This window comes from Medicago sativa, chromosome 4, assembly GCF_051527215.1.
Source record: "Medicago sativa cultivar Bolivia chromosome 4, Bolivia_mono, whole genome shotgun sequence".
In the NCBI taxonomy this organism is placed as follows: Eukaryota; Viridiplantae; Streptophyta; class Magnoliopsida; order Fabales; family Fabaceae; genus Medicago; species Medicago sativa.
Genome location: NC_140752.1, coordinates 32,225,207 through 32,240,536, shown reverse-complemented (window position 1 = coordinate 32,240,536; position 15,330 = coordinate 32,225,207). Strand labels below are relative to the sequence as shown.

Sequence of the window (15,330 nt, the reverse complement as noted above, 5' to 3'; positions counted from 1 at the left end):
ATCTCTCTCTGGGATCACCCCTCTCCTTCCATTATAATCATCCAAACTTCCTTCAAATCATGATCAAGTATGGATTATGGTAGCTTTGCAAGCAAGAAACAAGTGGAAGAATGGATTTAAGCATGGTTTGGTTGGAAAGCTTTGGATCATGGATGAAGCATGAGCTAGGGTTTGAGCTTGAAGCTTGAGGAAATTGCAAGGAGCATGTTTAGCTGAGTTCTATGGTTAGTTTACCACCTTTGAGTTGTGTAATTTCAAGTTAGAAAGTAGAGATTTATGTTAATGAGGGGTTTAGAACCCTAATGCCCTTTTGGCAAATCCTTGTTGATTATGTGTTAGATTGCCATGAAATAAGTTTATTTATGCCCCTATAAGTTTCTGGATGTTTATGGACCATTGCGGGGTCGAATTTGACGAGTTTTGGGTCAAAATTGCAAAATCAGCACCACAGACTCGAAGAAACTCGCTATTAGTGAAATATTTCACTAATAGCGAAATTCTTTAGACATAACACGCTCCAGGGTCGTTAATAGAGAAACCATCTGGACCAGCCAGCATGCTTTTGGCTTGTTGGCTCTTTGTGGGGTCGGTGGTGCATTCTGAGGCTTTTCTTTCATCGTTTTATAACTTTATAACCCTAAAACAACATCTAGGAAATGCACATAACATCAAAAGTTTCTTGAAATGAAAATCATGGCAAATCTTAGCATGAACATCAAGGAAGATTAAGGGAGATTAAGCCGATTTATTCGGGTAGAGACGAACTAAGAAAGGGAATGAAAGTAGAGCCTTGACATAGCTTGTCAAGAACTGGAATAGTTAGTAAAGAAATAGAATGCTATGCATTAGTATATGCTTGATAAGACACGGAGAGATATAGAGTATTATCTTCAAATAGGAGCTAAAGTTCCATACGAGTATGGCAAGACGTGAATTGATTAGATGTCTATTCACAAAGTAAGTTAAGCAAGCATATAGTTTACCTCTAGAGGGATCGCTTAAGGATCCGAGGTAAAAGAGATAGTATGAATAAGTTTAACCATCATACATGCATAAGACTAAGACTTTTTAAGATGAAAGTGTCATGTCTCTTGATATCCACACTAGGTTGGATACAAGGGGTTCTCCAAAGGGAACAGTTAAGCCGTAAGGGAGCAGCATGTCACTACGTAGTCAAAGTTATGGTGACGTATCTTTTGTATTCCTTCCAAGGTTGGATATAAAAGGTTCTCCAAGGGGAACGAGGTAAGCGGTAAGGGACCCGCACGTCACTAAGGGAGTCAGGTGCGCTCTTGCTAAGCATTTCACTGGTTGTAAGGGATTAACTTCCGGGGTTACTCCACCCGGGACTAATCCATAAAATGAACTCAGATAATGTTTGTTTGTTAAACGCTAACATAATCAATGAATTTGACTATGCATATTTATTAGACATTTATATGTTATGCCATAGAGCCTTGACGTAGATCGTCAAGAACTAGTAAGATAGTAAGAATCACTTTTGTGATAAGATAAGATATGTTGTTAGATACAACGTATTTAAGCAAGTAGAAGCAAGTAAAGAAAGATGTGTCGAAGACGATCTTAGGTTTCCCCCTAATCGTCCGGTTTAGAATCGTGTCATGATTATAGCATGCTTAGGCTTTAATACGTAGAGCGTATTCTTGGCATTTGCGGTTTTAGTTTCCCCTTGACCGCCTTGACACGTATAAAAAGAGAAGCCTATTTCAAGTTAAGGATATTATGACGGCCCTAGTATGCACGACCGTCTAAGTAGGCAAGTCCCCACACACGTATAATCAACCGACAGGTTGTATTGTAGACACGTGGTGACCGTAGGTTTCCCCCGAGGTTACCCATAGCCTAGGATTAGGTAGAACTCACTGAGACATTATGTCTCATCCCAAATCCTTATTTGTTTCAGATATTAGGAGGGATTAGCAAGCTAGTAGCCGAATGGATGTTGCAGCAAGTGTTCGTTCGTAACCGCTTCAGGATGATACAGATATGCAAGGATGCATTTATTATTTCTAGAAAAGTTAAGTTGTAATCTTATTGTACGAACACACTTTGTTGTATAAGATATTCATTGAAGTTTAATTTATGTTGTAAATTTTAATGTATCCAGTACTAAAGTTAACTCACATGCTAAACTTTATAGATACGTTTAGTATGGGTGTTACAGAATTCATGAATTTGAAGATGATAAATGTGAAATTTGAATAAGTTAAGTTTTTTTTTTTACTTTTTCATTTTTGTACAGAATTTAAAATAAAAACTGGCATTGTTCATTGAGAAATTTGCTTTAGGTGTAAACACGAAAGTTGTAGCTACAGATATTAGTTTTCTTTGGGATTTGGTTTGACCCAATTACCATTTCTAGACTTTGAGTTATGGTCAAATTACTACACGTAGTTCAAGGTGAATTTTTATGAAATTTCAGCACAACTTTCTCAAAATTAATATTGGGTTTGCGGAATTTATTAGAGTGAATAAATGAGTATGTATCTATGGAGTTGTGATATTAAATGATATGATGATGTTGGTTGTGAAGTTTGGCGTAAGTTGTGCAGTTTTGTGATTTGTGTGAAAAACAAATAATAATCATGATACTTGGTGAATGATGAATTGAAACCTATGTTTTAACTGATGAAGTTGTTGTTGTAAATATGAATGTGTTGATGGTTTGAGAAATGTTTTTGGGTGCAACTGAAACAAAATAAAAGGGTTTTTAAGCTAAAAGTCGTTTTAAGTGATTATGTGAAATAAGCTATGTTTTGGTTATTGAACTTGAGATGTTGAGTTGAAAATGATATGCTAATTTGTTGTTTTGATTAAAAAAATTGCTGGAACATGATTTGTTTGGACTTATAATGGTTTTGTTAAAATGGAGACGAACATGATTTTGAAATAATCGGATAATGATTTTTCTTAAGAGCAATGATGATGTTATGACTTGTCTACTGTGATAATGGACGTAGATGAAGGACTATAAGAGTATGAAACTTGGTTTTTGGTAAAAAGGTGAAAATAGACGAAACTTGGAATTTTCATAGACGAACTTTGGTGAAATATTGAATTACGACTATTTAGTATGCAAATGACTTATATTCATGATAATATGATTGATTATGATTGAATTGATGTTTAATATGCATGAGATATGTTGAGGGATCACTCGGTAAAATTATCTTCGATATCCAACAACCATGAAGATAGGGGATCACTCAGTAATATTACCTTCGATTTCCAAATACTTACTAGTACCACATGCATGTAGAGTCGTGTCTAGAGCATTGCATGCATATGAATTATGTGATGATGTGATTTAGTGAATAATGTGATTATTTGTGGAGATGTGTACATGATGATGTTTGTCATTTGGTGATTGCTTGTACACTTCGTGAATTGATTGGAAGATGATTATTTTGGTGATGGTAATGAAGTGTATATCATATGTGTTTGAATTGGTGAAATCTTTAATGATGATGAATTCCTTGCTTATACACTCGAAATGATGATTGTGATTAGTTGAATTAATTATATGAGAGTGTATGGAATTATTGTCCGTTAGTGACGAATATGTGTATTTGAATATGTGAAAGGTGATGATATGTTATTCGACAAGGTGAAATGAAATAATGGATTATGTATTACTATGCTAAATTGAAATTGTAAGATTATTGATGAGTTTAGTTATGTTAAGACATGATTGATGCTTATACATGACAAAGTATGAATACTATGAATTTAGTTGTTGATGATGTGATGACCCCTTGATGTGGAATTTGTGAATGGTTCTATTATGATTGAGTTGAAGATAATATTCACACGATGTTAGTATTCTAGGATGATGAGTACGTTTATGCATAAGTGAGATATGAAATACTTTAATATTATTCATTTGATTATAATTAACTATGCAATCGGTATCTAACCACCGGTGGTCGTTTGGTTGACAACAACATCATTTCTTTTTGTTGTGAATTCGATGAAAAAATCACACCAATAACAAACTTGATGTGTGGAGCAAGGGATAGTCAAACAACCAAAACAAAGTGTATGGAAGTTATAATCACAAACAAAAGTAGAAAACAGTGAGAGAAAGAAAGAGAGAACACAAAAGAATTTGTTGACCTAGTTCGGTCCAAATTGACCTAGTCTGGAGGAGAGAGCAGCCCTCCGTTTAACTATAATGATGAGTAACTTTACAAAAGAGATATCAATGGGTTACAAGAATAAGTCTTCCGCCTTGTAGACGGATGATTTTCGAGTGTCAATCCATTAATTGGTTTTGAACCTTCAGTCTTTGGACTTCTCGGTTTTTTTCGTGGGAAGGGAAAAAATGAGTTAAAACCCTTTTCGAAACTTTGGATCCGGGGGTTGGTTTCGATAGAGGAAGGTGTTAAGCACCCCTAACGACCACGGTATTCCGTGGGAACCTCTTTCCTAAATTTATCTTGTGCTAAATCATTTTTATTTATTGGAAAATTCTTGCTTAAAAACTAAGTGAAAGAATGGAGGGAGAAGAAGTATGTTTTTGTTGTTTTTATTTGATTTGGAAGGATTAAAATCCTTTGCCTAATTATCTGTAAACGGAATCTAAATCAAGTAGTTCTTTCTTTCTAAAAAATATTTTTGGTGGGTTATGTTGATTTTAACAATTTTAAAAAAGGATTTTAAGAAGGGATGAGAGGCCTCAAGGCAAGAAGAAATACGATGAAGTTGGTTAATTTTAATTGCAAGAAATCCAAGTCTAATGTGGATGTTAAATTGCTTAAACATTTGATTAAGAAAATAAAGGGAAAACACTTGGGTTACGGACCAAAGTTTATTAAGAAAGTACTTTGAAGTTTGACTTACTTGACTTTTTTGAGATAAAAATATTTTTCTAAACTAACGGTGAACTAGCGAAACGATGCGAAAAATAAAACGAGCGTAAAGCGATAAATAAAGTGGTGTAGTGTCGGTGCTTGTGTCGGTATGTGCAATTACTACATTATTACATACCCTCCTAGATACATTCTATGGCAAGAAATAAAATGCTCAAAAATAAATTACATCAATACCTAAATACACACTAATATTATGAAATTTAAACCAAATAAAATACCGAAGTACTAATAACAAAATAAGAATACCAAATGCAACAAAATAAACATGTATGTTAAATAGAGCATGTTTAAATCAAATATGCATGCAATGATTTTTTTTGGGGAAAGAAATGTGTTAGATCCAAAGAATGTTGCTGCCGCTTTTGGGATGTGTTATTGTGGAATTCAGTGCAGCCCCCCTCCAATGACTGGAATAGTACTATATATAGTGACCAATTAGGTTAAAATGAAAATTTGCTGGACCAAAGTGCCCCTGACTTGGGCAGCAAGAACCTTGATGACAAAATGACTAAAAGGACCAATTAACTAAAAAGAGAATTAAAATAAATAAATGAAACACTAAAACTAAATAATAAAATAAATAATAAACTAAATGAAAAAAAAAATAACAACTAAATAAGATAAAAACTACAAACTTAAAATACGATTGAAAAAGTAACTGCTTAAAATGCGACTAGAACAGTTCTAACTAACTAACAAATTACAAAAATATGATAAAATATTTAACTGCTTGAAAAAGCGAAAAAAAATGTTTTAATGAGCTAAAATACGAATAGAAATGTTCAACTGTCTAAAAATACGAATAAAAACAATTTGACCGATTTAAAAAGCGAAAAAACTTTAACTGGTCAAAATTTGGGGTATGACAGATGCCCCTATTTAAGTTTCTTCGTCACGGGGATTTAAAAGATGAAATTTTTAAATCAACGGGTCGAAGAGACTTAAATATTAAGTACACCAATTTTGACCAGTTGAAATACTAAGGATGCAATGCTGCAAAATATAATGATATGAATGCTTTGTGATGCAAGTATGAATGTAAAGACGACGAAAATAAACTAACTGGGGAACAAACTGATAGATATCACTGGGGAGGAAAGACTGTCCATTACCTTTAAATTGGTAAAGACGACATTACAAGAAAGATAACCACATGTCTATTACCCTTAGAACTGGTAAAGACGACATCACAAGAAAGAAAAATACATGTCTATTACCTTTAGAAATAGTAAAGACAACATTACAAGAAATAAGACTTGTCTATTACCATTAGAAGTAGTAAAGACGAACATGTTAAAACCAGACACTCAAGATAAAGTTTGAACAGTCATTGGGGAAGTTTGGAAAGACATTGGTAAAAGGTTTTTTGACACAAGTATTTGCGGGCTATTAACCTGATTCAATAGTATTTGCAGGGTATTAACCTGATTCAAAGGCATTTGGCAGGATATCATCCCGAATTCAAAGAATTTTGCAAGCTATTCGATTGACACCAAGGCAACAGAAGATGTTTGCAAGCTACTCGCTTGACACAGAGGTAACAAAAGAAGTTTTCATGCTATTTGCTTGACATACAGGTAACAAAGATGGTTGCAAGCTATACGCTTGACACACAGGCTACAAAATAAGTTTGCAAGCTATTCGCTTCACACACTGGCAACAAAAAATGTTTGCAAGTTATTCGCTTGACGCAAGGGAACAAAAGATGGTTGCAAGCTATTCGCTTGACATAAGGGAACAAAAGATGGTTGCAAGCTATTCGCTTGACACAAAGGTAACAAATTATGTTTGCAAGCTATTCGCTTGACGCATAGATGACAAAAGAAGTTTGCAAGCTATTCGCTTGACACACAATGAGTGAAGACCGAACTGAAGGATACGACCAAACAAGACTCTGGGTGACATCTCTGGTCAGACATATTGGGGATGACACTTTTGTGAGATACAATTGAAATAAGACACAAGGTGGTCAATGCAATCATGTATAAATGATATTTGTATGCATGCAATATATGCATGAATGTTTATATGCATGAATATGTATATGAATGAATGTATGAATATATGAAAGCACAACTTGTGAGACTCTTTATAACAAGTGAAACTGACAAGACTGGGCAAGTAAGATGGAGGTGGACCGACATCGCAGTACAAACACTTGGCAATCTTCTTTGGGGATAACATTACTAGAGATGAGTCGAACACTATCGGGTTAAAGCCCACTGACGGGGTAAATCCCTTAAAACAAGCCACTGATGGGGTAAAGCCCTATAATCAAACCACTGATGGGGTAAAGCTCAATAATCAAACCACTGATGAGGTAAAGCCTAATAATCAAACCACCGATGGGTAAGACCCAATATTCAAACCACTTGAAGGGGTAAAGCCCAATAATCAAACCACTTGAAGACACAACTCATCAATCAACAATTTGGCAGAAGTCGCAGGAGTCGCCATCAATTAAACCACAAGCCAAAGTCACCATTTCTCGGGATAAGACCCATCAATCAAACTAACGGCCAAAGTCGCCATTTCTTGGAATAAAACCCATCAATCAAACCACATGCAAAACTCGCCTTTAATCAAACCACAAGCAGAAGTCGCCATTAATCAATCCACAGGCGAAAAAACGCCATTTGTAAACCAGCACAAAGTGCATTATTCCATTTGACCCACTTGAATTGTGATGCCTCTGTCTTTGTTTTTCATTCTTTATTATATTTTTTGTATATTTTTTTTTTGAATCCCTAACTTTTGCCTGGACTGCCCTTTCGGGTTTTCAGTCCACCGGGAAAATATTCTTTTTTGTATGCCCCTAATTTTTGCTTGCATCGCCCTTTCAGGTTTTCAATCCACCGGGACGTTCATTTTTGCCTAAGCCGCCCTTTCGAGTTTTCGACTTAGCGAGCTTTTTCTTTTTCTTTTTGTATTGTTTTTTTTTTTTTTTTGTTTTTGACAGAGGCCATCTCACAGCACTTGGTCATACCTATCTTGCAGAGTTTAACTGTCTTTGGGATGAATGTTGATGTATGCTTCTCTTACTCATAAGTTCAAAGAAGATGTACCTGTTGTTTATGCTTTTCAAAAGACATTAAAAAAGTTTTTTTTAAAAAAAATCTTGCTTTAAGTATTCACATAAAAAATAGAAGATAATTTTGCAAACAGAATAAATGAGAATTTCAAATAAATGGGCACAGGCCCAAATTAGATGTAATGGAGTAGTAGCCTGCCAAAGGCGTGGATCCACGGATTTTAAAAAGTTTGGAAAATGGTAATTATATGGGAAAGGTACATTGTACACAATAACTGCTATGCTCCCTAACAACTTTGAATTCCACTGTTCCGAGTCTTTAATCTGTAGGTGCTTCATATCGGAGGTCTCTTGACAGCTAAGATGGCCCAGGTGAATCATATCTGTTTTGATGCAGTTGATTTGCCATAAACCATAAGTCTTTTGACGGCTGAAATGCCCCAAGTGAGTCATGTCCGACCAGATGCAGTTACTTTGTCACAATCCTTAAGTTTTGCATAGATCGCCCTTGTCGGTTTCAACCTATCAGGATAACCATTCATTTTTTTTATGTCTCTAACTTTTGCATGGACTGCCCTTTCGGGTTTTCAGTCCATCGAGACGCTCTTTTTTTGCCTAAGCCACTTTTCAAGTTTGCGACTTATCGAGCTTTTCATTTTAACAAAGTATTTCTTGACTGCATCAGTATTCATAGGACATACAATTTCATCACTATCCTTTGTAATTAGGCATTCATTGCCCCTAGAATCAGGTAACATATTTTTGAGCACAAAGCCACTTTCTTGACATTCACGGGGACGAGCCTTCTTTGGCGAATACTTGATATAACTGTCCATGGCACACGGCAATAACACTTTTAAATTCAATCAAACTTGTCTTCCATCGGAACTCCCGTTGACATGACTTTTACTTCCATGTGAGGTACTGCCTTTATATTGTATGCTGAGGGATGGTGGGGGGGCTGCCCCTGCTAAAGTGTGCACTTGAAGTACAATATCCCTGGAAGGAAGATGGAAGCATCTCGTGCTAGTCTTTGTACATGAAAATCCTCTTTTGGACAATCTTTCTTGATATTTGCAGCTTCGACGGCCATGATGCCCCAGTAGGCGAGAAATCGGATGTAACACCCCGTTTTCCCAACATAAAAATTTCAAATAACTAATAATCAGAGTTTTCATCATAAAACGGAATGTCACATTTCATAAAAAACATAAATGAATAAATAATAATTTATCCTTCAAAATTCAATCAACAAAGTACTTAATATCTTGCAGCGGAATCATTCAACATCTAAAAATAGTCTTTGGCACAAAAGGTCTCATCATATATGTCTCATAATAGTCTAAAACATCTCATTAGTTCAAATCTAGTAACTTAATCATAAATCTCGTAAAACAATACATAAGGAATAGAAAACAATAGCAAAGTCCACATCTCGTTACGTATGAAAGCACCTAAGACACACTTGTGAGGAGTCCACTCACGACCACGCCTAATCTTGATTACCTGCAAGTTACCCATACGAAGAGCAACATTTTCAAGCAGAAGGGGTGAGATTCACAAAACAATAATATTAAGCATATAATTCAACAACTATATCTAACATCTTAAACTTCATTAACTAGTATCATTACTCTCTCTACATTAGTCATAAACATCATCACATGTCATCAATAATATCACAAACATCATCACATATCATCGACATAATAATCATGAACATCTTCATATATCATCAAACATTAGTCATAAGGATCATCATATATCATCATAATAATAATCATAAACATCACATATCATCTTAATCATAAACATAAACATCATATATCATCTTAATCATAACATCATTTATCATCATACATCATAACCTCATATATCATCGTATATCATAACATCATATATCATCTTAATCATAACATCATATATCATCTTAATCATAATTCATCATTAGATACTTCATCAAACATCACAACTTAACGACTTGACTCGACTATGCAACTCTTTCGTCTTAAATCATCTTGACTCGACTATGCAACTCTTTCATCTTAAATCATCTTGACTCGACTATGCAACTCTTTCATCTTAAAACGTCTTGACAATGCAAATGCATGTGGTACCATTCTAGGGCATAAGCCCTCATCGTCGTTGAGCATAAATATACTCCTAGGGAATAAGCCCTCATCGTCGTTGAGCAAAAGCTCCTGGGGCATGAGCCCTCGTCGACGTTGAGCAAAAGCTCCAGGGCATGAGCCCTTATCTTTAAATGGGTATGCATGGACTCAACATCTTACGTCTTAGAAACTTCGTGAACATCTTACAACTCTTTGACTTAGACCGACATTTACATCTTAAATAAGATCAACAACAACATATGCAGCACTTATAAGTCACATCATATCAGCATCATAACATAACAATATCAAATGATAACAATAGCATCTTAAGCATCACATCAACATAAGCATCATAAATAACACATATAGTGCATATATAACAATTGCACATCACTAATATTCTTAGTCATCTTAATCAAGGTTCAACAGCAACATGAACAGCATATATACTGTTCATATATAACATAATAAATTATCCACAACATATTTTCATGCCAAACCAAATCTACTGGAAAGATATCACAATTATCAACAACTTTCATGTTTATAGCAAAGACTAATTCAGAACAGAAACATGTGAAACAGACGCAAAGTCATGAAACAGAGAATGCTATCACTGTGCAATTTTGCTAAGACCTCCTTTGAGTATTTTTATCATAACTCAAAAACTAAAAATCATATTCACGTGAAACCAAAACCACTAGAAAGCTAACAAAATTATCTAAAACTTTCATGTTTACACCAAAGGCCAATTCTGTACCGATCAATACCTGTTTTTATTTTAAATTTGAAAAAGTTGTGCAGAAGTCCATAAAAATTCACTGTGACCTACGTGCAGTAATTTGACCATAACTAAAGTTCTATAAATCATTTTGACGTAAGACCAATGGCATTAGAAAGCTAACATCCATACCTACAACTTTCGTGTGTATATCTAAACCCAGTTCGGAACTTAAACTTGTCAAACTGAGACAATAAAAACGTGTTTTGCACACTGACAGCAAAATCGCTGTTCAGCTGCGATTTTGCCTTGGGGAAATCTTTTCGACTTCGTTTTCGATCCAATACTCTCCAAACTTGACTCTAATCATTACCCTATGATTACCCTATCATTAGAACACTAATTATTCATCAACCTACTGTATGCAAATTCAAAGGGTTCTCAAATCTATTAACAACCTATTACAATTCTTAAACCCTAATTCTTAAACACACCGACATCTCATCTAATTCCATGGTTCTAACCTCAAAACTACATCCAATAATCATCCTATGGATTATCTAAGGTCTGTACATAGTTTCTACATCAATATAGCAACTTTTCATCGGTTAATCCTCAATTCTTCACTTAAAACCCTAATTCCTCAATCCTCACAAACTCTTCCTACAACTCATTAAATCTATTCATTAGAATCATACACATAATAGTATTGAATGCTAATCTCACCCTTACCTTAACAATCGATGCAGCCTCTTCTCTCTTCTCTTTGTCTTCTCTTCTCTTCTCTCCTTGTTCTTCTCTTTTCCAAAAAGCGGTTTAACGTAAAAACTCTTTCTAACCTAAGCTTCCTTATTTATAATATTAAATACTCTTCCTAAATCTGTTTAGGCCCAACAACTCTTTCTTCTTTCTATTCTAACCCCCAAATCTACTTATTCTAATAATTCTCATATTTTAATAAATAATAGAATAAAACCACTTAATAAAATACCAACACCTCACATATTTAAAATAAATCACATAAATAGACTCTAACTTAATAAAAATAATTAAATATCAAAGTGGGCGTTACATCGGACACAGGGAACTCAAAGTCGAGTGGGAATACAGGGTTAAAGTGTTCAACGGGTTTATTAATGCATGATTTGATTATTGATATAAACATTATAATTATGCAGATATGTGGAAATGATTTAAAGAAAAAAGAATTTTTTTGGTTTTTTGTATTACCATTTTTTCCAGAAAAAGCACAAAATAAAAACAAAGTCGGGATAAAAGCGACTTTTTATTTAATGATGAAAATACATGAAGCAAAAAGCCCTAAATAAGTTCACTTCCGTCTCGGTTGGGACGAAATGATTTTTTTTTTGAAAAACATAAAGTAACAAACAAACATATTAATTAAACAGATGAGTAGCAGAAATAAACATCAACAAAGACCCAATTGCAACTAAACATTCCGTGTATCAACATCAGGTTCCAAAATCCGATAGCGGATTAACTTGCACATTTGAATTCAAACTCTTCAAAAGGTATGAGGTTTTTTTGGACCAACTTCTGTACTATCTTCTGAAATGCAAAACATTGTTCAATATCGTGACCTGCTGCCCCTTGATGGAAGGCACGAGAGAGATCAGCTCTATACCCTGCTGGCAATATTGTCGGTACTGAAAGAGGTGCCTTGGTGTGGATCAAATTCCTTTCAAGCAACCTTGGGAACAAATCTGCATACTTCATAGAAATGGGATCAATTTGAGTTCTTGGAGCCTGTTGTCGAGGTTGTTGTTGATATTGCTGAAACTGGGGTTGATAACCCGAACTTTGAACAACATTTGTGACAGGCATAACAACGGTGACAGGGTGATAAGCCAGATACTGTTGTTGAGGCTGACTCTCCTCCACACTCATTTCTTGGTTTTCCTCCTCTGAACCATCAGTGGGAACAATTTCTTTGATCAAATGTCCTTTTCGGACCCATTCTTCAACACGCATGCTCGCGGTCATCATATCCGCGAAATTGCCAGATGCACTTGCAAGCATATGCTCAAAATAGAACAGATCTAGAGTTTCCAGGAAAATGTTGGTCAACTCTTTCTCATTTAGAGGTGGACTGACTTGAGCGGCAAAATCTCTCCACCATTGGGCATATCCTTTGAAAGATTCATTATCATTCTGGGTCATAGCCCGCAGTTCATCTCTGTCTGGGGCCAAGTGCAAGTTGTAGTTGTATCGTAAGATGAAAGCCTTGCCCAAATCTTTGAAAGTTTTGACATCAGCAAGGCTTATGCCCGTGTACCACTTCAAAGCGGCACCAGTCAGGCTATCTTGAAAGCAGTAGATGAGAAGCTTATCATTGTTGACTTGAGGGGACATCTTTCTGGCGTACATTGTCAAATGGTCCTTAGGGCAATTATTCCCCTTGTACTTTTCAAAATCAGGGACCTTGAATTTGGGTGGTATCACGACATTTGGTACCAAGCAGAGATCATAAGCACTTTCCCCGAACAGTTCTTCACCACGGAGAGCTTTCAATTCCAACTGCATTCTATCAAACTTTTCTCTCAGTTCTTCTACCTGGTTGTATGCAACCACATTTCCTGAGTGATAGATGGGTTCACAGTCCTGCTGAGTAGTATGGATCAAAGGAGCTGAGTAGGTTATAGCAGCTTCAGGGATCAAAGTGCCCGATTGAGGGATAAGCGTTTACACCAAAGGAGCCTGAATCTTAGAGACATCGGGACGGAATACTTCACTTGAACTTAAAGGTGTACTCCAGAGATAACCTTCCAACATAGCATGTTGAGGAGTACTAGCAAACACTGTTGAAATCGGAGTAGTGGAAGCAACTGTCTGAGCTTGAGTGCTGCCAATAGGAATAGAGGATGGCTGACTCTGTGCAATCGTCATCAAAGACACTAAGTTCCTCAAAATCTCATTTTCGGCCCGGAGGGTTATCACCTCCTCACGGAGCTTGTGGTTCTCTTGTTCAAGATGATCCATTCTGATTTGCTCGAGTGTTGTAGATGCGAGTAGACTGATTAATTGATGACCTTTTGTATAAAGAACCAAAGTGTGAGACACGAACTAGAAACTATGAATGCAAAATGATGCATGATATGTTTATGCAAAAAATGTACTATATTTTTTTGTTATCGAAGGATTTATCAAGGTGAATTGTAAACATTGCAGATGAACATGGTTTCATTTGAAGATTTGTAAAGATATTGCAATCGGTTCCCTTTTCAAGAAGTAAGAATGAAACCAAGGACAAAGTTCTTTAACAAAAGCAAAAGCTTAGTTAGGATTTTTTTTGAAATTGTATTGCATGGTGTTCATTCTTACAAGGTCCATTCCTTTGATGTTTACAAAAACTTGGCTAAGTCCTTCAATATTTGATGGAGAAAAGTATTTATGAATGGATGCATGTATGCATGATTATGCATGGAAAACATGATGAGGTTTAAGTTCCACAAAGTTGGAGTTTAGGGATAACAACGCCATTTGGTAAGGACTATGGCTTTGAATTACACTTGTAACAAGGGTTCTACCAAGTTCCCAGAGTTTTCAACCACTTACAAATTTTATCGGGTTACGGAATTACTTCCGTTCCAATATCATTCGTAAGAAAGTCTCGTCTGAGTGTAGTATCGCGTATCGACTAAACCAAGATTAACTCAAGATTAGCCATCGCACTACGTCCTAAAAGACCAAGAGGGGTTAAAGGTAACTAAATGTCCTCAACTTTTAGCGGTCACTTAAAAATAACATGCCAAACACGAATACTCATGTCAACATAGTATATCTCCAAGATCCCTCAGTTGAGTGGGGTTATCACATGTGCCACAAAAAAAATTCACTCTTGGCAAGACACTATGATTATACCACCGTCCTATCCTAATGTTTCTCTCAAGTCTGGGTAATGGACTTGTCTCACCACTCACGTAACCAGGTAAAAATATTTACAAAGTATAAACAAATAATAAAGCACAAAAATAAAGGAAGTAAGGTGGGTTTAACCCGCTTAGGATTTAAGTCCCTAGTGAAGTCGCCATTTTGTAGACTGATGATTTTCGGGGGTCAATCCATTAATTGGTTTTGAACCTTCAATCTTTGGACTTCTCGATTTTTTTCGTGGGAAGGGAAAAAAAGAGTTAAAACCCTATTCTAGACTTTGGATCCGAGGGTTGGTTTCGATAGAGGAAGGTGTTAAGCACCCCTAACGACCACGGTATTCCGTGGGAACCTCTTTCCTAAATTTATCTTGTGCTAAATTATTTTTATTTATTGGAAAATTCTTGCTTATAAACTAAGTGAAAGAATGGAGGGAGAAGAAGTATGTTTTTGTTGTTTTTATTTGATTTGGAATGATTAAAATCCTTTGCCTACTTATCCGTAAACGGAATCAAAATCAAGTAGTTCCTTCTTTCTAAAAAATATTTTTGGTGGGTTATGTTGATTTTAACAATTTTAAAAAAGATTTTAAGAAGGGATGAGAGGCCTCAAGGCAAGAAGAAATACGATGAAGTTGGTTAATTTTAATTGCAAGAAATCCATGTCTAATGTGGATGT

At 35.5% G+C, this 15,330-nt stretch overlaps 1 protein-coding gene across 1 annotated transcript; it reads right to left on the bottom strand.

Moving 5' to 3' along the window:
• Positions 1-12,258: 12,258 nt before the first annotated feature.
• On the bottom strand, positions 12,259-13,761 carry LOC146928804 (uncharacterized). The gene is made up of 2 exons (XM_085707129.1): positions 13,545-13,761; positions 12,259-13,427 (listed from the first exon to the last, which is right to left on the bottom strand). Exons 1-2 carry the CDS (start codon positions 13,759-13,761, stop codon positions 12,259-12,261), a joined length of 1,386 nt encoding a protein of 461 aa, XP_085563255.1.
• Between the last annotated feature and the right edge of the window lie 1,569 nt (positions 13,762-15,330).

Bases quoted from the DNA above. Each gene is read 5' to 3' on its own strand.
- LOC146928804 (XM_085707129.1), bottom strand. From the start codon at position 13,761: ATGGATCATCTTGAACAAGAGAACCACAAGCTCCGTGAGGAGGTGATA. The intron at 13,428-13,544 runs GTTATCTCTGGA...TGATCCCTGAAG, and splicing joins TCAACATGCTATGTTGGAAG to CTGCTATAACCTACTCAGCT.